Source organism: Falco biarmicus, chromosome 8 (assembly GCF_023638135.1).
Source record: "Falco biarmicus isolate bFalBia1 chromosome 8, bFalBia1.pri, whole genome shotgun sequence".
Taxonomy (NCBI): domain Eukaryota; kingdom Metazoa; phylum Chordata; class Aves; order Falconiformes; family Falconidae; genus Falco; species Falco biarmicus.
In genome coordinates this window covers 1,767,377-1,793,188 of record NC_079295.1, presented here as the reverse complement: position 1 = coordinate 1,793,188, position 25,812 = coordinate 1,767,377, and the positions used below count along the sequence as shown (strand labels likewise).

Below are 25,812 nucleotides of genomic sequence, written 5' to 3'. Positions count from 1 at the left end.
AAAAAAAAAAAGAGGCTTTAACACCACAAATAAACCAACAGGGAATTTACAGACAGCATCACATGAAAAGCCTCAAGTAGCATTGCTAATCAGAAGCTGAATTCAAGTAGCAGCTAACAGAGATAGAAACACATCTAGAAAGAGTGCGAATTACTTGGTTCATTCCTGTCGGAGTTGGAAGCGGGCTTTTTTTGCCTTTTCAGTTGACAAATAGCATGAGAAACGATCCAGCTTGAAAAATGTTACAAGACTTCCAATCAAATATAATGATGAAAAAAATCCAACAATACAGGATCGGCAGCAGTAAAATGTTTAATTTGAAGGAGATGAAGAGATGCCTACAGCATCTATAAAGCAATCAACCAAAGAGAGGGCTGAGAGCGGGAGGGAAAGAATAATTTTACTTAACCCTTCCTTTTCTGGAGTGACCTCTCCATCCTCTCCAGAAGAGAAAACACATAAGCCAGGGGTTATCAGTGTAAAATATTAGCAAAATATTGTATTTTATTTCACTTACTGTTTTCCTAAGTAATAAAACCCCCTAAAGCTACTCTTATAACAGATAAATCTCATGATTTCACTGACTTCTGGGGGCTTGCTCTGGATTTCCAGTGGCATTAACAAAGGATTTCAGCGGCACAACATCACCCATATACAGAGAGATGGATAAATGCACAGGATTTCCTTCCGGTTTAGGCTGTGATCAGTTTTGTATTTCTTTCCAATAATGCAGACTATTTAATACAAAAGAGCATGCTTTTCTATGGGAAACAGATCAGCTGTTGCGGCACATGATGCAATATGAAATCTAAATTTTTGCTAAGTATCTGCTTTGATCTCGTTTATGTAACACGCCGGTCAGTTTGGGCAATTTGCTTACTTCATGTCCAGCTCCACATGCCACAGCCTCACAGAGGAACTAACCATCTTTGGGAGTTCCAGATTTTCAGGTTTTGGGTCATGATGATGCTCGTCAATCTGCAGGTAGAATTTCCCCTGGCTTCACTCACTGCTGCGCACCCCCCGCCAGCACTCCAGGTTTGGGGTCAGCACTGCTCTGCTTCCCTACTGCGAAGCAGGAACCCCCCCCGATCTCCCGTGATTAAAGTACAGGCTGCAGCGCATCTTCCAGCGTGGACAAGCCCCCCAGACGATGGTCTGATCGACCAGGAAACACGATGCATACGGTGGGCTTCAGAGAGAAGGGTAAGCGTGACAGCCACGCTCAGCTTTCCTTTTCCCGAGAAAGCCGGTGCCGGGCTCAGAGGCCTGTGCATCCCGGCGTGGGTGCCCCGTGCACTCCTCTCCCACCCCCTTCTTCCCCCGAGCCCTTCCCCATGGCTCCCCGGCCACAGGTGGGGCAGCCACCGCCTCCTCCACAGCCACCACCATCTGGAGCCGACTTCCCTTCCCCTCCCTCCCTCCTCACTGACTCCCCATCTACTTGCAAATCAAATGTGAAGATATAGATTTCCTTCCATGCCCACAGGACTTATTTTTTCCATCCCTTTCGAAGATTTCGTTTTTAAACTCTACAGGCATGGCTGCCTCCTCAGCATTTCAGAGCAGAGCCGCTTTGGAAGATGCTGCTCTGTGATGGTTCGCTCAGGCTGACTTTAACTTCATACACACACTCATTTTTTTCAAACAAATTAACCAGCCCTGGTAGAAAACTTGCAAGGAAACAAATATGATGGAAGTTGACTTTAAAAGATAAAGTGACTGGTCTTAAATCGCACTGTACTGAAATATGATTTGAAGGCCACAATGAAAACCAGCTGGAAGCCATGTGTAAAATATAATAGTACATGCCTACAGGGAAGGAAGTGAGATATTGAATGATTAAGTTTAGGAGAGTATATAACATACTGTATCATTACGGGAGTGATCAGGATTACTTGTAATAAGCTAAGGGTTTGTGGTCTTTCTAAAATCCAAAGCCAAGAATTACTGGGGGGAAGGGATCACCACACTGCTCTACACGTATCTGCTCCCCACGCCTCAGGACGCTCCCAAAGGAGAAACCTGACGGGCAGGCTGGGACAGCCAAGAGGTGAGCGATCCTAAACCGAACGATGGAAGTCTTGTAATTGCAGTTTGTGTCTGCACTGCATTTAATTTTGGCTGGATTCACTGTCCCACTGATGTTTGTTTCCATTTCCACCTACTTTCTAGCAAGAACTAGACGCGTGAAGATGGTGAGTTGCTAGGGGCAGCTGAGCAGGATGCTTGTGTGGGGTAGGCACACGGCTCGGGCAGCAAGGCTGACAACACTTGCTCTGTGGAATGCCACCTTTCGGTGCCGCAACGGCTGTTGCAGCAGATTAGAAACGGGAACTGCACTTCTACCTGGCAACCCCAAGCTCTTTTGTTTTCGTGCTGTCGTTCTGCTCATCCCTTTGCAGACAGGACTGGGCACGCGAGCTCCCTTCCGATGGGTTTTGCTGAGACGATGAGGCTCCCCTTTCTATGAGAAACACTCAAAATGTTACATTCTTGGACTGTGCATTTGCAACAGAGACAGCCCTTGTGACACAGACACCACCTTCCTCTGTGCGTGGGGAGAGCGCACCAACAGGTACCTCACGAGGCATGTGCCAGCCAGTGCCAATTCTCACAGCCCAAACCCACAAGGAGCAAAGCTGGATGGATTGGCCTTCACTTAACCAGGGGAGATTTTGGAAGAAATTTCTTTACCGAAAGGGTTGTGAGCACTGGAACAGGCTGCCCAGGGAGGTGGTGGAGTCACCGTATCTGCAGGTATCTAAAAGATGCATAGATGTGGCACTTAGGGACATGGTTGAGTGGTGGGCTGGGCAGTGCTGCGATAACGGTTCGATGTGATGGTCTGAAAGGTCTTTTCCAACAAACAATTCTATGATTTTACCCTCCATGGTGTGAAGGGGTCTCAGGTTTTAGCTTTCCTTCACATTTCCACTGCTCTCGTAGCCAGCCAATAACACTATTGCACCAAGGACTTTTATGCCAAAGAGAGCAACCTTTTAGCCCGCTTAAGGAGCCCAAAACAAAAGCCAAAGAGAATGCACACACATTAAAAAATATAGGTTCAGTACCTGTGTTCGGTAACACTGCTTGTCTATTACACCCCGCCCGAGCATTCAGGGTTACTCAGCAGGGTTTGCTGCCAGATTGACTCAATACAAAAACGGATTCACTACGTACTTCACGTAGGCAAGCTCGCTGGAGAAGCTCCTTCCTACTGATGAGCTGAAGTCAAAGGGAGGGTGGAGGACAAGCCTACACAAGGTGTTCAGCTGCATCCACTGACACCTGTAGCTGGAATTTGAACCGCTTCACCCCTGCAAGCCAAGAGCTCGCAGGCAGTGCCTAGCTAACCTGTTAAAATACTTAAGAGACAACCTCCATCACCTGGCAAAGAAATCTTACAGCTGGAAGGATGTACTGTCCCTCTGAGCAGATTCTGCAGGGATAATCTGCGGGAGATTCTCTGTTCAAACAGACAGCCTGACGCCCCCCACCTCCAGTCTCGCGTTCTTCGTACACAGACACGTGCAAAAAGAGAACAGAGCGAGCTGCTGCCATAAACAGGCTTGCACCCTGACAGTCTCCCAGTCCGGGGCTCACAGGGCTAAGAGCATTAATTAGACACAATCACTGTGCCAAGACACTTTACAAGTTTCCTAGGAATGTCTGTACAAGAAACTGTAGCAGAAGTTACAATTTGCACCTGTGTTCATTTCTTTCCTCTTAAAAACGTGGTTGTTAAACCACTCTTTCTTTTTTTTTTTTTCCTCCTTGCAAAAATACATTCATTTGGGTAAACACTGCAGCACTAGCTGCAGCTCCAAATGAAGTATTTTCTTTGGGCTCGTTCTCACAGTGGTGATTTCACACCTTGACACCATAAAGCTGTGTTAAAGACTGTGGTTTAGTTTCCTTGCTTTTCTTGGATTATACAGTATCCTAAGGTCAAAACTCAGGAAAATCCAAAACCGTTATTAAAAAAGAAAAAGTATCTATGAAGTGATGACAAATTGCAGACTAGAGGTGTTAGATTACATTTTGACTCCAGGCAGGTTTAATATACTTTAGTTTCCTTTTACAATTGCCCTTAGCAGGTACCGTTATCGGTAAGGGATTTAAAAAAATATATGGTACTCAATAAAAGAAGACTGTGTCAAAAGAAATCAATATGAGCGTGCAAAATGGTAGGAAGTCTGACATGGATAAATATGTTCACTTTCATCTAACTTCAGTCTGAGCTTCTTTTAATTTTGCAGTTCAAATGCTAGCCACGCATCCCATGCATTTTCCAATGCAGGTCAGCAATTGCTTCAGAAGAGTAAACACCCTTTTTAGAGCTATTTCTAATACATGCTTGCGATGTGACGCACCCTGCCTTACGCAAGCCAGGCCAAACCAGCCAACCGGAGCTGGTGGCCGCAGCAACTGGTGACCCAGCAGCCCTGGGTCCTATTCAGCTGTGAAGACAAAGCAGCCACACAGTAACAAAATCCCCCAAATATCCAGGCCCCTCCTATCACCCTTCAGCTGCTACTGACCACCACCAGAGCCAGAAGAGTGGATCGGACAAACCCCGTGTCCTAAATCTCTCAGCTCTGAGGTACGAGTCACTCTCAGCCATGCCAAGGGGAGTCAAGAGAACCGCGAGAAGAGAAATGAGTTCCACAGGGAACCCAAAGTCAAAGGCAAGTTTGGTTTCCAGGCTGGAATGTGAGCTGATTGAAGTGATTCATTTCAACATCTTTGGAGCACACTCGCCACATGCTTCCCCCTTTGCTTTATGGCGGTCGCCTTGCTCGAGGGCAGGAAACAGGCAGTGAGCTGCAAACATGGCCAGACAGCGCCCAGCACCCGGTGCCGAGAGCGCAGCAATGCTCCTCCAGGGCCAGGCTGCCAAAATCGGTCAGAAAGGTGACAGAAAAGACAACAAAAAGAAAAATATGTATCAAAAAATAACAAAACTTCCAGTTGTGCGCTGCTTTTGCCATCCCATGCAAAGTGATAAGCCGAACCATTAGCAAAATGCAGTTAGTCTTGACTTGCAGGCGGTGGGAAGGTGTCTCCTCCGCCCAGCCCCCCTCCCCAGCACACACTGCTCCCATTAATGCTAACAGGAGCCTAGCATGCATCAAAGGGCAAGTACACCACAAAACATTTTTAAAAGCTATCATCACTGGAGATAAAATATAAATTACAGCCTGATTACACTGCACTGCTAAGAGGCTACATGTGCAGCGTAGCTCGCCATGACAACTGGAGATGGCCAGAAAGCTTTGGGACAGGTCTAAGGTTACTGTCAAACATCTGCGCAGACGGATCTTGCCTTGCCTTCGCTTTCCTTTCAAGAAGCCGTGGCACTGCTGTCTGCACAGTTGTTTGAAGAATGTTTACAAATCAGCCTGACAAAGAGAAAAAAAGAATCTGCCATCACTTGACCACAATCATGATCTTATTCTTCAGTAATGCGTGGTTTATTTCCCTTTCCTGATCTCTGTTAATAGACAGCACGTGCCTACACAATAGCCACTATTTTGTCTGTATAACGTTAAAAAAATAAATCACAACACTCTGACAATGCAGAACAGTGTCCCGGTGCTTCCTGGGGTAACTGCTCTCCCTCCAACACTAACTCAACTCTTCCCACAAAAGCACAGGCACAACTTTCATTGCTGTGCAAGTGCCTGAAAGCCGGCTGATTTCATGGGGTAGCATAAACGAGCTCATGCTGATGAACGCTAGTGGATTAGCTCTGAATTTCCCATCTTTGGCTGGTTTAAGCTAGATTCCCAGGTGTGCTGCAGGGTGGCTGCGGCCAGCAGCGGGTACCCCCTTCTCAGATACCTGGCTGCAGCCCTGGGGGGCTGTCAGCAACTCCTGTCCAGCCCCAGGTAGAGCCGGCACATACCTACTCTACAAACACGCAACAGGCCAGATTCGTTCTGGCTTCTGCTGGCACAAACCAGGGTGCTGGTGACAGAGGCCGATGTGGCCAGGAAGCGTTGCACAATGCCACCACAGACTCTCTCCTGAAGGCATCGGTGATGGATGGCTCCATTGTCTGGGGATGGGGCACGGCCAGCACAGCTGGCATGGGGGCTGGCCGGCTGCACCCCCCGGCAGGCAGGCAGGCCTCTGCTGGCCTCCAAGAAGCCATGCAAGCCTCTCCTGCCTGGAACCTGCAGCGGCAAGGCAGCCTCCCCCCGCAAAGGAAAAAGCAACAGCCCCGTACAGAGCATAGGTTTGCGCTGACCTTCTGCACGATGCTGACAGGAGTCCCACTCCAGCGGGACTTTCAACATCTGCGTCTGCATCGAGGGCCACAACATCTTCCAATCAACACTCAACTTCTGCAAAACAAGACCATGAGCTTTGCGGGCCTCTGACGTGCCTCCTCCATGCTTGCTCTTGCCGCCCTAGCAGGGCTCTCCGGGGTGCTGTGACGTGCAGAGCCCTGCCTGGCAGCTTCCAAACAGAGCCCGAGCTTGGCTGTGGCTGGAGGCAGGGTCTGCCAAAGATTTCAGGTCGATTCCAAGTCTCCCCATCCCACCCCTGCTAATCCCTAATGAGGGGCTGGCAGAATACCACAGGAACTAAGGAAGCAACAAAAGGCTTTTTGGTTTGCTTTTCTGCAGACAAAATACTCCTGGTATCCTCTACATTTTCCTCTTTAATTAACACTACACATGTTCTTTTCTTTCAAAAATCAGAGGAGTGTTTCCGGGCAGCGTGAGCAAGATCTTCCCTGACAAACCCCAGCCTAGAGCCCTGCTGAAGGTCAGGCCCTAAACCCCTAACTATGGTGGCACGAGTGGCACCACTATAATCATGCTGTTTTCCAGTAACTCAGATCAGGAGTAGGTACTGCATCATTTCAGGAAGGATATGTTTGGATTAGACACTGGATTCTGGTGGGGGGTGTGTGTGTGTGGGTAATTATTTGTGCCATCAAACTGTTTTAGGTCCTCACAGATGGCTATTTGGGGTTCCAGGAATACCCAACCGTACTGCTAATTTTTACAATGGGGGCAGTCAGAAGCCAGGAGAACCTGACTGTTAGTGAAAATAGTAGATTTGTGCTGATAAACCACTACTCAGCATGTTTTTTGCTTTCTAGATGTAACCGCCAATGCACTTAATAACAGGACTTGAGCAAACTATACTGTGTGAATCAAGCACATAAAAGTATAAATATTCCTTTTTTTAGAAAGCAAGTCTTAAAAAGTGCATTATAATCAACTACCATGGTAAAAGCAAAATATCCAGCATTACCACACACGCAACTGGCATAATGTGCTTTATTATACCCTTAGCTTGAAACTGGGTAAATAAAAATCAAATGACCAAAGTACAGTCTCCCACACAGATGAGGGAGCTGAGGACAGGAGGCCTCAGAGAATTAGATCTGAAATCCTTTGTCTTCCTGACTACACTCCGGGCAAGGTGGGCACATCTGGGAGACTGAAGAAGCTACGCTGGTGCTACTGCTCTCCATGCCTCCCTACTCCGACCTGCATCTATTTTACAGACTCTGTAAGCTGGACGAAAAAGGCTTTATAGAAAGTAAACAGCACCTGAAGTTTATATTCACAGTCACAGAAAGTATGCAGTTGGGGTTAAAAACAAAAAAAAAAAGGTGTTTTGTTCATTTTCAATAAAATGGTTTAATACATGGCCAGTGAGGTGGTATTAGGACAAAGCAGAGGATGACACCGTTGTGGCCCCGGGATCCAGCCCTGGCTCTGCCATTGCCTGCTGCAAGGAGCACTGCAGCCTGCACAGCCCGTGGCTGCTGCACACGCCTGATCGCAGGGGTAAGCTCACGCTTAGCACAAGCCTGCAGCTAGCGCAGATCTGTGTGCAAGGAGCCCCAGGCGTTTCCTAGAAATGCAAAGCGCCATTCTTTGCTTCATTAAGACTAGAATTGTGTGGCATTTTTCAGTCAAAAATCTTTCTTTTGGTCAAAAATGTCGACTGAGTGACATGAAAGAGTTGCCTAAATAAAGCCTACTTTGCCAAGCTGTTTGCCTGGGGCAGCGGGGGGGTGGATATTCTGACAAAGTTCAAGCGGTTGTTCAGGCGTTTTTCACGAAACAGCATATTCTGGTTGCTTTTATTCAGAACAACTTTTGCTCTTTGAATTCTTCCTATTTTCCTTTAAAGCATTATGTTGCTCTAAACTGCCACAAACCTTTTTATTATTATTATCTTAACTGAATATAATAATTTAAAAAGCACCAACGTATTTTTTTTTTCTTTCAGTATTTCAGAAATGTCAGCAACCCCTTAAACCCAGCTCAAGCACTTCTGTAGCTCTAGGCTGCACCAGCCAAGGAAGAGAAGCTCACAGCCACCCATCTACGCACCTACTAACTCTGTCAGCGTCGTATTTACAAAGGGCTGTACTGGTGGGAGCTCTGAAAGAATGAAACGTAATGCAGTTTATAAAAGGAGCTGGACGTGAATCTTTCCTATCTCGAAATCCAATAAAGCTTGTGACTTTTATTGCATGTGGGAGTCCTTTGGTCTATGTAATACTGATTAGCAGCTTGGCCAGTAAGTCTGATAAAACCAGAAAGTACTTTCTAGTGTATTCTGGCCAGAGCCACCTGGGAGCGGAGCGTGTGTGTTGGGGCTGACGGCCCCAGGGACACACACCTACCTTGGGATCTCTGCCTTGGTTCCGCTCCATCTCACCATGGTTTTGTTCCATTCTCTCCAGAAAGAATGACACCAAGCCTCTCTTATCTTTGAATCTTCCCAGAAAAGAGGCACCATCTGAAAACTGCTCCCCCTCACCTTTCCAACACGCATGAACCCGAAAAATTTACAACCTGCCTCAGTCAGAGCTCCAGACCGGACTTTAATGGATCCCAAGCACAGCGACGCCGCATTCTTACTCCTGATCTCATTTAAACAGGGGAACACCAGGAATAACATTACTCCAAGTCAGCAACACTTCCCCAGGGCTAATCAGGCCTTTAAAAAGGCATAAGCAGTTTGTTTTTACGCAGAGGGACAAAGACAACCACTCTGAAATTAATCAAAACCAGGGAAAAATTAGAGATTAAAAACAAGAATAGCCCTTTCAGCAAACCACAGTCTGCATGCATGATAAGTGGCTAAAACACACAATCACTGCAAGACCTAGAGACAAAAAAAAAATGACTCCTGACTGAGTGAAATGTAAATGCATCTTGCTCTGGCACCGCAGCATCGCTTTCACAGGGCAGCACGCGCTGCCGTCAGGAAATCCAGAGCCATTTGCTGCAAACGAGGGCTGCACGGCTGACCCCCGCCCGACCTGCGCAAGGAAAACACACGCACTTGAAGCCAACGGTTGGAGGGAAAGGAAGACAAATCCAGACGCAGCAGACTTGCTAGAAGAGACTTCCGTGGAGGTTCCCTCCCCAGATACGCAGACGGTTCCCGTCAGTCGGGGCAGGGGCTGCCCGTGCGGTTTCCTGCCTGCTGGCCTTTGTGCCTATCTAGAGCTCCGCGAGATACGCAGCCCGAAAAAACTAGAATGGCTAAGCACAAAAATTAGGGAAACTGAACAGCAACCTGGCTCGCATGGTGCAGACACAGGGGGAAGCCGTGCCCGCGGGTGGGACAGCGGCGGTGCCCACCCCGTGCCAGCGCAGGGGCGCTGGGCTGTGGCACATCTCCTCTGCGGAGGCCACGGCAGGTCCCCGCAACGCCGCAGTGCCTGCCCAGCGCGTGCCCGGGCACCGCGGCTGTGCCTAACCCCATCCACAACGCTCGGGGGGCGTTCCGAGGCTCAGCTGCTCTGAAAACACCCCTGACTTCAGCTTACCAGCCCGCCTGCCCCAACCACGGTGCCGCCGCCCGGCCGGGCAGCCTGTGCCCGCAGCCCCCGCCAGGGTGGCACGCACATGCCGCGTCCCCGTGTGTCTCGCAGCGCTCCGGGCAGACGGTGGCTCATGCAACGCAGCGCGCTGGGACAAAGCAAAAATCCAACCAGGAACGTATGCACGAGCTGCCATATGGAAAGGGCATTCTCAAATTAAACCCTGCAACCCAGATGAGATCGGAGTGAAGGACAGTTTCACTTAAAGGAAATGTCTGAGGTCAACCAGCAATTAACTGAAAGGTTCTGATTGAATACGCTATTGACTGTGCTCACGTCAGACGGCTTCCTGTTTATTATACCTTATGGGCTGTCTAGGTGCCAAGACATTAAACTGTCAATAATCTATTAATACTAAACAGCTCCTCCTTCCTTACTCCCCCATGCAAATACTCTTAGGCTAAGGAACTGCACTAAAAAGATGGAAATTTTTCAAGTGAGATGGAAATGAGCTTTTTAGGGTATTTCTTTGCTTGGTTCCAGCTGAAAGTACAGCAACATTCATAAACAATATAACACACAGTCTATAACTACATGGAAAAAATTGTGTTAAAAAAAATCAGACATGATTGAGACCATATCCTGAAATCTGGTTTTCTTTTCCAAGCCATCTTTAAACAGTCTAAGTTAAATTTAATTAACAATTTACAACAAGGAGAGAGAAGTTATTTAAAGAGAGGCCTACAGGTCCTTAACATTCAGTGTCTGGGAAACAGTTGTATACCAAAAAAAAAAAAAAAAAAGTTTTAATGAATTTAATAGAGAAAAGCACTTTAATTAAATGCTGTCAAAGAGGATTGTATTAATGACTGCACACAAAGGAATTTAAAGCAAGCCAAGTATATTTAGCAAATAGGAAGTAGGCTTTCAGAGGCTGCAACTATTTATGTTTCTGCCATTGCAACGCATCTAGGAGATCGCGTTGCCAATTGAAAGCAGTTATGTTATTAGATATGATTTTATTTATTATGGATTATTAAAATTTCAAATGCTGCAGGGAATACATTTATTTCACTTCCAAAATGAAAGAACAAAGATATTTCCTGCTTGCTCAGTAAGAGGAAAAATAGAGGAGGAAATAAATAATAAATAATAATAATAATAACCTAGCACTTAACCAGTGAAGTGCTGTCCAGACAAATCTTTTTATGGGGCTTGTCAAGTCCTGGAATTTTAAGTGTGTCTCTTTCTTTCTGCTACAACCGGATGGATTCGCAGTCGCCACCGCAGCTTCCCTCAATGCAGCACAGAAAGAGGAACCAGCTCTTACTCCTCCTGGGCAGGATGCAACTCCTCACCGCACCCTGCAGCAGCACAAGGCACCTCCGCGATACTCTGCATCTTTCCAATCTAAAAATTTCCAAAATCCCGAGAAGGAAAAAGAAATCTATGTTGCCAAGCTTTTCCCAAGCAAGACTGAGAAGACAAAGGTTTTCCAGACCAAACCGAGCAACTTAGCCACACAGCTCGCATAAAAGCCCCTAATGCCTAGGGTCTGCACTAAGCCTTTCCACAGAACGTGCTTGCCCGCTTCAGCGCCCGCGGCACTGGTGGCAGCAAGGAAAGGGGCTTGGCGCGCCCCTCCCCGCCCATGTGCCTTGGATTCCAGAGTGCAGCACACCAAATGGGCATGGCCTGGTAAGAGCATCCAAACAATCAATGTGAGAAAAAGCAACCAGAAAATTAAAGGGTGTCAACATTGTTTTGTACTATGATGGTACAAAAAGCATCATAAGCCAAAATTTAGTCCGAACTGGAAACCAAGGAATGTTTTTTGACACAAAGTTCATGAGATGGCTGGGTCTGCAATACCCAGGATACGTCCTGTGATTTACCACATCCTTTCTGCCATACGTAATGGTAAGAGGTGAAAAATGATTTTAGATCTTTCAAGCTTCTGAACACTCCACCAGAGGCACCTTACAGGTGCTTGCATTCCTTGGTTTCTGAACGCCAAATCCCTTGTTAAGTTAGGCACCAAGATGTGAGTCAGTCCCAGATTGCTGGTTTTAAAATGTATTTATTTGTACTTAACCGTAAGATTTTTACCTTCTAATTTAAAACATGAAGATGTGAGTCGAATTGGGGGAAAAGACACTGGAAAGGAGGCACAGGAGGATACTTACTTCGTTTCACAATGTGAGTAGCATCATAAACGGCTAAGTTCAATTTTCTAAATACATTATCTGATTTCTGTTTAAGGCTTTAATAAAAGTCATGTGTGATGTGTGTTGAGAATGTAGCCTTTGTTGTTCCACAGCTAGGGATCTTGCAAACAGCTTCGCTTTGTCTGTGCCAAGATATTTTGGAATATTCTTTGAAACACTAAGCATAGATGGCTGTGAGAAAAAATACACGCTACTGTACTTCTGGGTACTTGATGTGTCAGAATAGTGCACACACACAAAAACATTTCCCATTTCAATCTGCAGTTCCTGTAAAAGTCCATACAAACCTGGAACAACATGCACAGCATACTAACCCTGAAAAAAACTTCTCCCTGCACATGTCACAGTCTCTGGGTATTTCCAACCACTCAGGTGGAAAAAAGAACAAGAAAAAAAGAAGGGGGAATGGGCGGGCAGGGAAAGTCCACATCAATGAATTTCCAAAAGGACTGGCCCGGGGCAAGGAGACAAAAGTATCTGCATCCTGCTCTGTCACAGCCTAACTCCCAGCGCTGCCCAGAAGCTGCCGATTTCCTTGGGGGATGCTGTGCGACACGGGAGGACGAGCAGCTCACTGGCACTCGGTCCTCGGGGGACAAGCAGTGCAACATGCTCTGGTAGCACAACACAAGCTTCTTTCCCCCCCCATGTAATTCTCACCATTGCCTGTCTGCACAGAAAGGCCAGCTGCAATGATCCAGGGCTCTGACTTTAGCCTAAGATTTCTGCGAGGAGCCCGAGAATAAAATGTTGCGTACAGCCAGTAGTCCATAAGCATTTACGCATCTCTAAAGCTTGATATTATTGTTTATGTGCAAATATGAGGGACAGGGAGTATTTACAAGGTATTAAAATGAAATTAGAAAGAGTGTTATTTTTAACTGCAAAAATTTTCAAATGTCAATGGAACAGAGGCTCATCTAGTAGCTTTTCAGCCTTCAAGATCTGGTTGCTGCCAGCCAGTAAGCTTCAAAGCTTATGTGAACTTAAAGAGCTTTGTTTAGTAATTTTGCTATAGATGTTTGCTCGTCCTCAGCCTACTCTGAGCCCTTACAGCGCTGGCAGCTGAGCATTTATGAGAGGGCCAGGACTTGAAGAAATGAGGGCTAAAACTGGTCAAATTGTGCGTGAAAGGCAAAAGGGTTGACAGGGGCCAGAGCTACGCTGATGTCAGTGGCGAAAGGGACAACCTGTCAGAGTGACGCCAACGCCGGCCACCACCCTGCCGATGACTGCCACGTCTCTGCAGTGCTAAGTCTGCACGTCCAGATTTTAAGCGAAGCTTCTGCCTGGAGTGTTGCCCCGTGGGAGCTGGGGCAGCCCAGGCAGCGCTGCTCTAGGGCAGCCCCACAAGCCACCACCTGGGCAGACCTGCGCCACAGCACACTGCTCCAGGGAGCACCCCTGCCTCTGCCGCGCTGCCAGCACCCTCACGGTCACCTTCGCTGCAAGAAGCTGGTAAAAAAACCCACCAGCCGTGCTCTCAGGGCTCCCCTGCTTATGAGACCCACCTCATTCCTGCCCTGTTTCCAGGCGATCCTGGACCAGATGAAAGCTGTCTGGGAGCAGGCGGCACTGAGGTGGCCTCACAGGTCCGGCAGTCTGAACAGACATGGAAGGGACATATCGTTTTGACAAGCCTAAACTTGCCACCTCAGAAAAAACCAAAACAATTCACGTTACTTGATCTCCCATTTCTAGGGTTAAATGGAATAGGATTAAACCTAAACTAATTTCAGAACAGAAGCAGTTTTGCTTTAGTTGCAAGTACACTCCCCGCTATCATTTCAACGGGAATCACAGGCTTAAAGTTAATAAAGATCAGCAGCACTTTTCAGCCACATTAGATATCCACACTAAACAGAAACAGCTGAGAAGGCACAGTAGGCAGGTTTGCCTATAGCAGTCAGAGCTCAGCAGCTTTCTGCTGCAATTGTGGTAACTATCAATCATGAGAAGCTCTATCGGACACCTCAGAGCCGAACCAAAGGGGCTTGCTGCCTGATACGTGCTCCTGTTGCTTTTGTCAAATCTCCCACGAGGCTCCTGAGCTACTGTGGCCCACCAGGAAAATGGTGTGCACCGAAAGGATGGAAACGCAGAGCATGCAGCCACAGCGGTTGCTCGAAACGCAGCGTGCCCGGCTGCAGGGCGCAGGTACTGGCGCGGTATGAGAGAGCAGCTCACAAGTGGAAGCCCCCCCGGAGTTCTGCACGTACTGCTTGCTGCAAAGAAAGACAGTCCCTTATCCCCACCCAAAAGCAGACGCACGCAAGACAGAGATAAATGCCATGGGACTTGCAATATGTATTGCCTTCAGCTCTAATACTGCACAGAAATAGAAGTCACACAGCTTGAGATCTTTTTCAGTGGTTCTTGAATGGTTTAGGTTGAAAGGAGATACCGGAATTGACTTCTATTGTCTAATCTTGATGAGAGAGAGAGGCTGGAACTCCAGATAACGTAACAACCAAGGAAGACAGATATTCTCCACTCAACTAATCCCCAGATCTTGCTCGGACAAGCATTCTCCCCTGTAGTTCTAAACTGAAGAAAAAATAAACACTCCAGCTGCAACCCACCTCAACAAAAGCTCTGAGCTTTTTGAGTGGAACAAATAAACCTGTGATACAAATAGCCCTGAAAGTCCACCTGGCCTTGTCGAGTACAAGTGTCTCACCAGTCTTGACCACACTTGTCTGAGCAGCCATCACATCCAGCCATGGAATAAGGAGCTGAGGAATCAAAAAGCAGTGGGTATCCACCTATGGTCTGTCTTTCTGTTGCAGAGAAATAATGAAAAAGCAAAACTATCAGGGTGCAGCCATTAAGAACGAATCGCAGGCTACACCATCCCCAGAAAAAAATTTGGCTAGAGAGAAAAGTAAGCACGCAAGTCAGAGAGCTAGCATGGTTTGGGGAAATAGTTTTCCGTCCGCATCTCCCAGACAACTCAGTCCTCCTTTCCAGTATGCGAAATCCCCTTCTGTAACCCACACAAACACGCCAAAACCGCTCTCTGCGCTTCATCCTATAGATCATTAAGCACACCGTGTTCCCCTATGGAATAACACAGCTTTGCTTCACTCATCATCTATGATTGCCTAAGTATTATTAATTAATATTATCTTTTAAGAGAAGAAATCTCAAGTCTGTTTTTTCCATCTGCATGCTACGCATTATGTGACCCATGAACTCTAAGACATTGTTTAGAATCAGATATTTCATTAGGAAGCACTACTGTGGTGTTCATTCCCCTCTTTATTACTTCTAGAAAGAGAATATGAAATTAGTTTCATTGGCTTGCCATCTCCACTTGCCTTGACCCATTTTTATGAGGGCTCCATGTTCGGCTGTTTTGTATTTCATTGTCATTTCTAAAATATTTGTTCCCTTCCATCCCTCACAAAATGACAAAATTAGTATTTCATTTACTTCTGTGGTATGTTATTTTCCGCATATTTAAAGAGCGACCACAATGTTTGCAGTGAACACACAATACAAAAGAGCCTTCCTACAGCTTTGTGCTATGCCTTCTTTTATTTACTAATGTTCCCCCATGATTTACAATCTGAACTATTATGAAGTGCCAATTTGCCTAAATCAAAGCTTCTGAGAAAGAAAGGGCAGAGGGGCATAATTTTAAAAAGTGACAAAAGTAACAGTGTATCAGAAAGCATGTGAAAACCATTCCCGCTTCTTTCAAGTCAACATCTGACTGCTCTCCAATCAGCACGTACCTACCAGCTCCAGCAAACCTATCTGTCAGCTTACGCAGAAAAATGAAAGACAAGGTTTCCCTGCTCTCTCAGTAGCAGGTACCTTGCTGCAGCGGTGGCTCATCGCTCCAGAGAACTGGCTTATCCACCCTGACACTCCAGAGACAACAGCCTGATTCATCATCCTCCCAGCTGAGTCAGGTTTCTCTGCCCCAGCAATTAACAACGAATTAGCACTGTACTGAAGTGCAAGGCAAGACAGTTATTCTCTGGTGTGGTCACCTTGACACAGCAGACGAATAGTAGGAGAAGGGAGAGAAATTAGATTTCCTATGTCCCAACATGTCTGTAGCAAACACCAAATCCCCGGCTGGCAACGGGCAGCGGCTGCAGGCACTTCTCGGCATTAACACTTCCGAGAGGTCCCACGCCACCGCACAGCCTGGGAACGGTGGGATTTAGCGAGGGACAGAAAGTCAGCCCGGGTGCGCTCACCTCTGCAGAGCAGGACGCCAAACGCCGAAGCGCGAGGGCTGCTTGCTGCTGAGTGACTACTTGGCACGCGGGCTGTCCCAAGAACTCCACGAAAGCCAGGCCAGGCCAGATCAAAGATTCTACCACCACGTCTGATGGTGGCGGAAGAGGAGAGAACAGGGAAAACATACAGTAATGCTTTCCAGCACACCCTCCCACCCCCCAGGAGCCCGCAGGCACTCCGTAAATCAGAGGTGCTGACCTTGCTGTGCCCAGCTGGCAAGAGCCTCCCAGTTCTTTTCCCTAGTCCTGCCGCAGCCCGCCGTGATCACACTGCACTGCACAGGGCGGGCGGGAGGAAGAGCCCCTTCCTTAGCGCACGCCTGAATTTCCTTAAAACCCACGTGAGTGGCTGCGGCAAGCTCAGCCTGCGTACACAGCAACATGTAGGTGTAGCGTGCGCTCTGCAACCAGCATGTGAAGGAAAATCGGCACTCCGGCACATCCGCATGGTCACAGCCGACGCTGCCAGAGAACACAGCCATGTCACAGAGCTCCACAGGGCTCACATTTTATGACTCCTCAGCACAATAACAAATAAATCAAGTGTGCAGGGAGGAATTTCTTGTGCACTCAGCTTCCACTATAGACATTTTTCATTTCAAAAACAGGAAAATATTTGATTAAATGGATTAATACACGGCTGATGGGAAAAATCTACTGGAACAGAGAAAAAATGAAAACGTTTCCTTTTAAAGCCCTGAACCTAAAGCTAAACAGTGAGGTACAGGCTACTAATACCGAACAGAGGGCAAGAACCTGCCACAGAAGAAACAATTCCTTAAAGATCAAGAGACAAGTTGCGTCCAGCTCATCTTCTACAGCACTACAGCTGCCCCACTGCGCACTCCTTGCCGTCAGAGGGCAGAAACCATCCCCGGCCCTGGGGTCACCCCCTCACCAAAGGTGTGCCCAACCCTGTCATCGGCAAAGGAACTACACAAAACCCATCACAGTGAAATCTCCGCCGTTTCCAAGAAGCCACACCAGTGAAAACGCTGAAATTTATCTTTTGCCTGGTCACGGCTGAGCGGTGGGCTGGGCAGTGCTGTGTGAACAGCTGGACTTGATGATCTTAAAGGTCTTTTCCAACTTAAATCCTGAATTGTTCTATGATTCTATGCCTCTTGTGACGACTGCCAGGAATTTCTTCCAAGTCCTTCAGACTGACAGAGGGGTGTCCCCGGCCCAGAGAGGGCCCGATCGTGGTGGCAGGGAGCTCTGGCAGCAGCGCGAGGCAGTCTGTTCTCAGGCTCTCCCGCCCAGTCTCACAGCTGGAAGAGCAGCAGACTCAAGCATCAGACACAAGTTACCGAACACACGTCAAATCCATCACAGCAGAGAGAAAGATGAGGCGGGGGGCAGAGAGCGAGCAGAGCTAAGAGCCTCCTGCCCGCTCTGGTGTTACAGTACTGCACCTGCTGCTATTCACAGCGCGGCTGCTTGTACCTTCTTCAAAGGACTGTCATCTTGACATCAAGGCTGCAGGTAAGGGCTTGACTTACAGTGTACCTTCCACTAGCAAAGCCTGCAAAGCAAAGTCAGTCAGTGACTGCAGCCCTTGGATGTTTCCATCCCCTGCTAAAACACAGCCAGGCACCGTGGCAGACATCCCGCACCCGCTGCCGCTTTGAGCAGGAAATGAGAGCTGCTTTCCCACTTGACACTACAGGGGGAATTTCAGATAGGCAGAATGTAATTACTTGGCCTGGAGTTCGGCCAGGAGTGGGGCCCAAGACCCCTACCCTTATGTAAAGTGTCACAAAATCTCCAATGGCTGCAAGTGTGAGGACCTCAGCTTTACATCTCTGGCTGCTGTCATTGATTCTTCACGTCTAATTACCTAATAGTGACCCTTGCAGCAAAGCCAAGAAACAAACCTCGCTGCTTGAAACAATGCAACTCCCAGAGACTAAAAACTACACAAAAATCGCTTGGTGCAGGGTATCTTTTGACAGTAGGGAGCAGGTGGACAGCAAGCCTCCTGTGTCTCGCACTGGTAGCGTGCCACTCGGAAACCTACTGGGGTTTTTGGATGGGCAAACATGGCTTTAGAATGCAGCACCCCCAAAACACAAGCCTACTGTTATCAACTGTATACCAGGGTCTCCAGAGTTTTGCTGTACGTAGTTGCCAGCTGGTTCCATTTATTTTTCTTCATTTTTCATATTTTGACTGTAATAAATAATTAATCCATGGCTTTGTAACTTGCTGACAAATACAAATGCATTTCATTCCAATGCAGTGTAACGTGTCACTCACAAGAGCCAACCTGCACAACACTGAAAAGTGATGTGCAGAAGGCTTTGGCAAGTAGGCTAATCATCAAGGTCACCCACAGGAGCTCAGGGAAACTTTTTCTTCAAACTGTCCCTTAGAGGATATTCCTACTTGCTGTGGGCACCAGAACTAGGTTAGTATGTCCAAAACTACGCAGCTCTAGTTGTCTTCCCACATGTCAGCTTGGCCTTTCACCCTTTTGTAGCTCATTGCCTCCAAGATCCCACAAATTTTTGGCAACACAGAAGACAAAACTTGCAACGTTAATTGCTCAGATTACTTCCCCTGCTTTATAGCTCCAAGAACCTGAACGCCAAAAAACACCTTTTTTCTTCCAGGTGAAGGCCAAATGGAAAGCAAGGAGGAAGTCAGCAGCAGAAGAGACAAAGGAGATTGAACTAGGCAGTAACTCATCTGGGTGAGACCAACACGTTTCAGAAGGCGCAGAAACAAGACAGAAAACCCTCCTGCCTCTGAGAAAAGGTGACTACATAGCTGGCAGCAGTGCTAGCAGTAGCAGAGTAAGAGCAGCGACAAAGAATAGAGGCTGAATGCCAAAGTTCACAGCAAGAGGTGCAAGCCACCATCAAACGACAATGGGAAGAGCAGAGGGAAGAGGAAGTGTGAGACTATCAGAGAAACGTGGTACTGACAGCTCTCCGAGAGTGGTCACACAACGGGAACAGGTGAATGGAATCAGGTGACAATCAATGAGAATCAGGTGAACTGAGTGCCAGCAGCAATCCAAAAGGAAGGTCTGCTGTGGAAGGTGTCGCCTGAGCTTTTGAGATTGAAAAAATATCTCCTGAGCCTCTCTTGACCATCTGCAGATGTTTGGCTTTGTGGCATGCATGGCTAGTTATTAGGAATACCCTTAAGGCTGATTTTCCCTTCTGACTGAAGCTGGAACTGCAAAGATAAGAAGTCTCATGGTATTTTCACTTTCTTTGCCCTACACATACTTGTATCTATCTACTACTCATTCTGTTAAGACCTGAGAGAAGGACAGAACAAGGGTGTACAAACCAAAAATTTGTACTAGTCACCAAGACTGTATAGACGAGAAAAACAATCCTAAGGAGGCTGTGAAACGAAGACCTGTTCCCCACAAAATGCTCACCACAGTAACTTTAGAAGTACTTTTAAGCACTTCCCCATGTTACACTCTTCAGAACTCCCGTGTTACCCGAGCATGCTGTTCTCCCGCAGACACCCCGAGAAGGAAATTAGCGCTCTGACCTGCACGGGCTCAGGAGTGAGCTGGACAACGTGCTGCATACGCTCGCTGTGATGATGTCTGGACTCTTCCTCATAGATCACATCCCTCTCGTGCTGGGGAAGGTTCAGGAAGCGGCGGATGGTGCAGAGGTTCTCCCAAAGGGTGCGGTTTTCAGGGCTGGGGTTTTCTTTCCAGCGAAGCAGCTCACACAGCCAGCCCTGCAGAGGTAAGGTCAGCATAGTTAATTCACCGAGCACCAAGGAGCCAGGTGTCAGTGGAAGGTCAGCTGGACTTAAAAGCCCTACGCTGCAAAGTTTGCTGCTCTCATCTCACACAGAACCCCATACCCTCAGGTGCCGCCCTTTGCTCTCAAATCCGTGATGTATTTTATTTCCTGCAAGCTGGAGAAACAGAAACAACCCACAGTGCTTAACAGGAACCAGGAAGCACAGCATCTTGCCCCCTGTCATAACCACACCATGTTTAAAATGCTTGGATATAAATACTCTTCCTATAGAATACAACTTTGAAATAAAGGCACAACTTCACCTCCGTTTCAGAGCCCCTTTACTTCTTCATCCCATCCCGAGGCTGGCTAACAACCTGCATGCTAAGGGCTGCAGCTGCAGGACCAGCCCTTCAACCACTACTGAAAACGCTCAAAAGAAGATACTACTAAGTAAAGACCTCTGGTCCGCTGTCAATATGTTGCACTGGCTCTCCCAGCTCCCAACCCCACTAAAATTTGACAGCTTTAAATAATCCAATGGCCACTTGGAAGGTACAACCTCACAGAAAGGGAATCCTCTAGTATTTAGTATGAAAGCAGCGAACCGCATTCTGCAGAAGTTGCTAGGGCGATCTAGGCGGAGGTGATGCTAATGACAATACCTACCATTGTATGTATGATAATACAATAATAATGTAGTATTACTGCAACTACACATTGCAATAATAGCAGGTTTTATTCCCGCTATATTGTTTTGAGGTTCGTTTGAAATGCCATCAAAAAATTAGCATCGTATGGAATGCTGGAGGATCTCTCCATGGGGGCCGAGAGCTCAGACCCCTGGCAGGGAGAGGAAGCAGCTCTGTGACACCAAGCCACGCGGCCAGCACCGTGGCGATGGCGGTTAAGACGAGGACAGCCCCAAGCGCGCCGAGTGTGACTGGCGGTGACCCAGCATCCCCGGCAGGTACAGCAGGGATGGTGGCTGCGGCTGTGCCTGCCAGGGCTAGGGACACAGCCAGTGGCTCCCCTCCGTGCCTGCGCGCAGGAGACGCGATGCAAATGACAGAATATGAGAAGATAATGCTGAGGATGCTGTCAACACGCCTTACTGACTCCTGTCAAAATATTTTACCTAGTAGCTTTATAACCCATCATTTTCAAACTACAGCTCAGCATTTTGACACCGTTTTGACAGGCACCTTACAATACCTAAAAGATAGCTTGATCAATGTTAAAGCCATTCGGTATGAGAAGTAGCCAAAACTGCATTCTTCTAACAGCGCCTAAAGCAAGCAGCACAGCCAGGTTCAATTCCAGTCCGTGCAGGGGTTTTTTGGTATTGCTTTTTTGTGTAACAACTTGTAAGCCATTGACAACTTCTACTGTGCACTCTAAACCCCGTATATAATATCGTAAGCCATTATTTGTCTCACTCTCCACTGTGTCTTCTGCCTTCACCCCCCCAAAAAAGGCAAGATTTGATTATCTCCGCTGCATCAGCCAAGACACCAACACCAGCTGTTCTCATTGTGCAGCCTCTTCCTCACGGCCTACATGTTAATAACCTGATCATTCCATTTTCTCCTTCAACTGCCGGCTGCAGCACAGCGAAGAGACAAAAACCCAGGCCCATCTGCAGCAGCTGTAGGCACTGAACTGTGAAGCCACCAGGGATTTATAAACTAATCTGTAACACAACACTGCCTTGTTTTTACAAGTGAGAGGCCACATTTGTGCAGACCTGATCCTTTCTTGCAATAAACTAGGAGGGGTGGGGGGGGTGGGGGGGCAAGGATGAAAACAAGCGATCTAATCATTTACTTGGGGCGGGGTGGGGTGGAAATTTGTATTATATTTTCAAAGTGTTTTAACTGGTATTTGGGTAATCTCTCAGCCAGGTGTGTCTGCATTTTAATGCGGCTTGGCCACATCCTTCGCCCTCGTTTCTCCTCCTTTCCTTTCCTCTGTTCAGAAATCACCCACAACTTTCTTTTAGAGAAAAGACAGGAAGAAATCGCCCGGCTCCACAGTGTTTTCTCAGGGGTTACTCCATACAAAGGGAATAATTTTTGGAACAGGAAATAAACCATCTGTGGAAAAAAATAAACTCTCGTTTCTCCCTGTTCTCAGTGACCTGAGTTAAGTCTCGGAGTGAACTCTCCCAGACGTCCCGGCAGGTACGCGTAACGCCTCCCAAGGGATGCTGCAGCGGGAGAGCAGCCCTGCAGCAGAGCGCACACACAGAGCCCCGCGCGGGGCCAGCCCGGGCAGGACGGCTGTGTGACACCCAGGGACCGCTCGGCCCCGGGGCCACCTCCCCTGCCCAGAGCCGGACTGGCTAGCCCGACGGCCACTGCTGCATTTTGATTTATCTGCCCTGTTATAATCAGCACTCATTACAATCACTTAGAGCAACACTACAGGCCTCATTACAGACTAGGCGCTCGCTGCCATTAGTCTTTAAGAAGGATAGCGCTCAATTTGCCTGGCAACATGCAAGGTCCTGACCTTGGAGCTATTAGGGAAAAGATTAGACTGCAGTGTGACCATGTGTGCAGACATGAGCAAACCAAATTAATTTCTGGCAAAGGGAGGCACCAGGCAAAGACCCCGCCGTCCTGAGGACACCTGAGAACTTCTCTGTTTCCCAAAGGACATAAGCTAATGGCACGTTTAAAGGAGCCTGGTTCTGAAGGTGAAGCACATCCGTGGTATTTAGAGAGATATTAATCCAGTTTCCCCACAAAGTATTTGCTTGGCTGATCAGATTAAGGGATCTAGCCTTCAACAGCACACCCCCACCACAGCAGGCCCCAAGAAATCTGTGATACTTCACAGCCTCAGACATATTGCACCATGTGTACCCAGCTGCTACAATAATTAGCTTATGAATGTATCAGCTGGTTCTGTGATTTTTATAAATAATAACTAACCTACAGAGCAGAAAGATTTTCATGAGTCTAATATTAGCAAGAAATTGCAAGGTGCGCCTAACTCAGAATTGTCATTGTACTAAATGTCCTGTATTGTCTCACATTGTGCAGGACTGGATCTCCCCCAACACCATTTATAAATATTTATTTTTGCATCGGCAATGGCAGTGTATTTGTGGCAGCTTTCTTCACAACAGCCAATATTTGCTCACCACCCCCACACACACGCACGCGTGTACCCACTGTCTGCATGTGTATACTTACCTGCATCAAATCTGTCCTTTCACTGCTCTTTTCCGATCCTTCCCTTTATTTATTCAATCATTCATGCTCGCACCCATCCATTCAAGACCCTATCTACCCATCTATGGGGCCACTTATTAAGCGATAGTTTCGGTGAATACGTGAGAAAGCACAGCGCTGCGGCTTACTCACACGTTCTTTATGATTGCAAGTAACCGCCTTCCCCATGCACAGATGAAAAGTCTGCGTTGGATTTTTTTTAATTATTTATTTAAATAATCTTAGCATGCCGTCCAAGAAAGTTTTGCAGTACCAGGCAAAAAAAAAAAAAAAAAAAAAAGTGTAAATGTCAAATAAAACAGTGACAGATGACAGTATTCTCTATTGAATAGCACCGTTTCTTCGTGCATGTTCAATGAGAACTCATGAATTATTAATATGCAAATCTCCTTTTTCTGTTAAAAATCTCAACTTGGGGTTTTTTGGTTGCAATTTTTTTTATTTTCTTTTATTTATTTCTTTGGGTCTGTGTATGTTACACAGAGCTTTCCAGGAGAATGATTTCATTTAAGAAATGCTAACATACAGAAATTCTTGGAGCTACAGCCATTCACAGTGAATTTTCATCTATAGCTACATTTATTGGCACGGAGAAGGAAAAGCGAAGAAGGAGATGTTCTCTCACCACCTTTTCCCCCACTCATCCACAACATCTGAGCTCACTGCATTACAAGCAAATTCAACTTCTGTGAACGCCTTCTAAAAACCTAGCAAGTAACACATCCGTCCCCAGATCTGTGGTACGCTGCCTTTCTGGTCCTGCCTCCCCGGCACATCGCAAGTCTCGCTCCACTGCACAAACAGCCCCCTCAGCTGTCGGCCACAGAGTTACCAGGAAAGTTTGATGTGCACCGGTGTCAGTATGGGGGGCAGAATCCAGCCCTTAACCTCGGCTTCTAAGGTTCTCAAATGGGAATGTCTTCCATTAAAAATAAGAGGAGGAAAACCAGCACAATTAAACGATGCTTTTGGCTCCACAGCCAGGCACACCCAGTGCTTGTGGTTACAAGGAATGCTGCTCAAATCCTCCTTCATTTCACCCCAAAACTTCTAGAGGCATCGAGAATGCAGCCCAATTCAGCTCATTAAGAGAGAGCTGCAGAAAAGCACTAGCCTCTATTTTTGTTGTTCTCATGAGACAAGATAAACATTTTCTACGCATTTTATTTGATAAAATAAATAATATCATATTAATGTCCTATTTTTAACCTCTCTCTCTGTCTCCTAATCAAATACATTTCCACATAGCTAAGCAAACAACAACAAAAATCTGCAGGAAGCCAGCCATTCCCATTGTGCTTTTATGCTGTTAAAGAAACAGCGCGCTTACTACACCGGAGCATTAGCCTGGGTGCGCTCAAGCCCCCCGGGGGGCGGCTGGCTGGTGCAGCAGCCGTGAGCCGTGTTTTCTGCCACTTACCCCTCCGCCCGCCGCAGCACCGTGACCCTTCCACTCTTGCCAGACTCACCCCGGAGCAGGGGAGGCTGCTCCAGCAGCCAGAGGCACCAGGCTGCCGCCAGGTCGGGTTTCCCAGCGCTCAGGGGAGACAGGCACCAACGCCTGGCCCCCCCAGACTGCCTCCTGCAGACCTGCCAACCTGCCGTCAGCCAAGGACAAAATTCCTGGTGGAGGGCACGAAGGCATGAGGGAGGAGGTCAGGCTCTGTCACGCTGGGGCTACGGGCCGGCGCTTACGCTTGGAGCAGCATCTCTGCCGAAAGCCACCGCAGGAGGTGGCGGCGGGGTGCCCATGCGGCTCGGTCACAGGCAGCCCCTCTGCTCAGGCCAGGCCACAAGGCACCTCGCGCCCCAACAGAACCGCAACTGAACTGACCTTGTGCTTGCCCGCACTTCCACTGAAATTAATAATAACAATACTACTAATACCGAGAGCTTTCTGCGCTGACATTTTCTAGGGTCTCCAGTGAAAGCATGAGTAGGCAAACGAAGAGTTTTTAGTAAGAGTGATTCAGGAATAAATCTCAAAAATAAATGTAAAAGGCCACTTCCTCACCCACATCATCAGTGCAGAAAATGTCAACATATGTGACAAAAGGGAAAAAAAGCAGCAATGATTGACGCAAGTCTTTTAAGATGAGGAGCGAAATGCTGTGCTCCCCAGAGAAAGCTCCCTCTGCACACAGGATCCCAGGAGTCCTCCAGACAAACTTCCTCAGCCTCCCCTCCCTCTGCTCAGTTTGGGACTCTCTGCAGTGCGAAATGAGCCAGATAATATTCAGCTCTTGTTTCTTAGTCGCCAAACTCTCTTTCCATGAATCCAATAAGTGTCTATTAAAATAAATAAACCCCCTAATGATTCAAGATAACCTAATCAAGAAAGCTGAAATGGATAAAAGACTAACTGTAATGGAGAGTTCTGTCATGGCTTCAATGAATTCTTGATGAGGGCCGGGGGAGGGGGACTGAACCTGAGAAGCTTTACTGGGAGCATTTTGATACAGTTCAAGGTTAATCACTCAATAGCCTGGATTTTCTGAAAGGCTCAGTACTTTTCCTTCCCAAAAAATTCAAGTCAAAACGCAAAGCACT

The 25,812-nt window shown here is 47.3% G+C and overlaps 1 protein-coding gene across 1 annotated transcript in view; it reads right to left on the bottom strand.

Annotated features, from left to right (window-relative positions):
• SATB2 (SATB homeobox 2) overlaps positions 1-25,812 on the bottom strand; it is a 136,515-nt gene that overhangs the window by 5,516 nt on the left and 105,187 nt on the right. Inside the window, exon 10 of the mRNA XM_056350123.1 lies at positions 19,815-20,012. Coding sequence (XP_056206098.1) covers positions 19,815-20,012 — 198 coding nt within the window. The remainder of the gene's footprint in view (positions 1-19,814; positions 20,013-25,812) is intronic.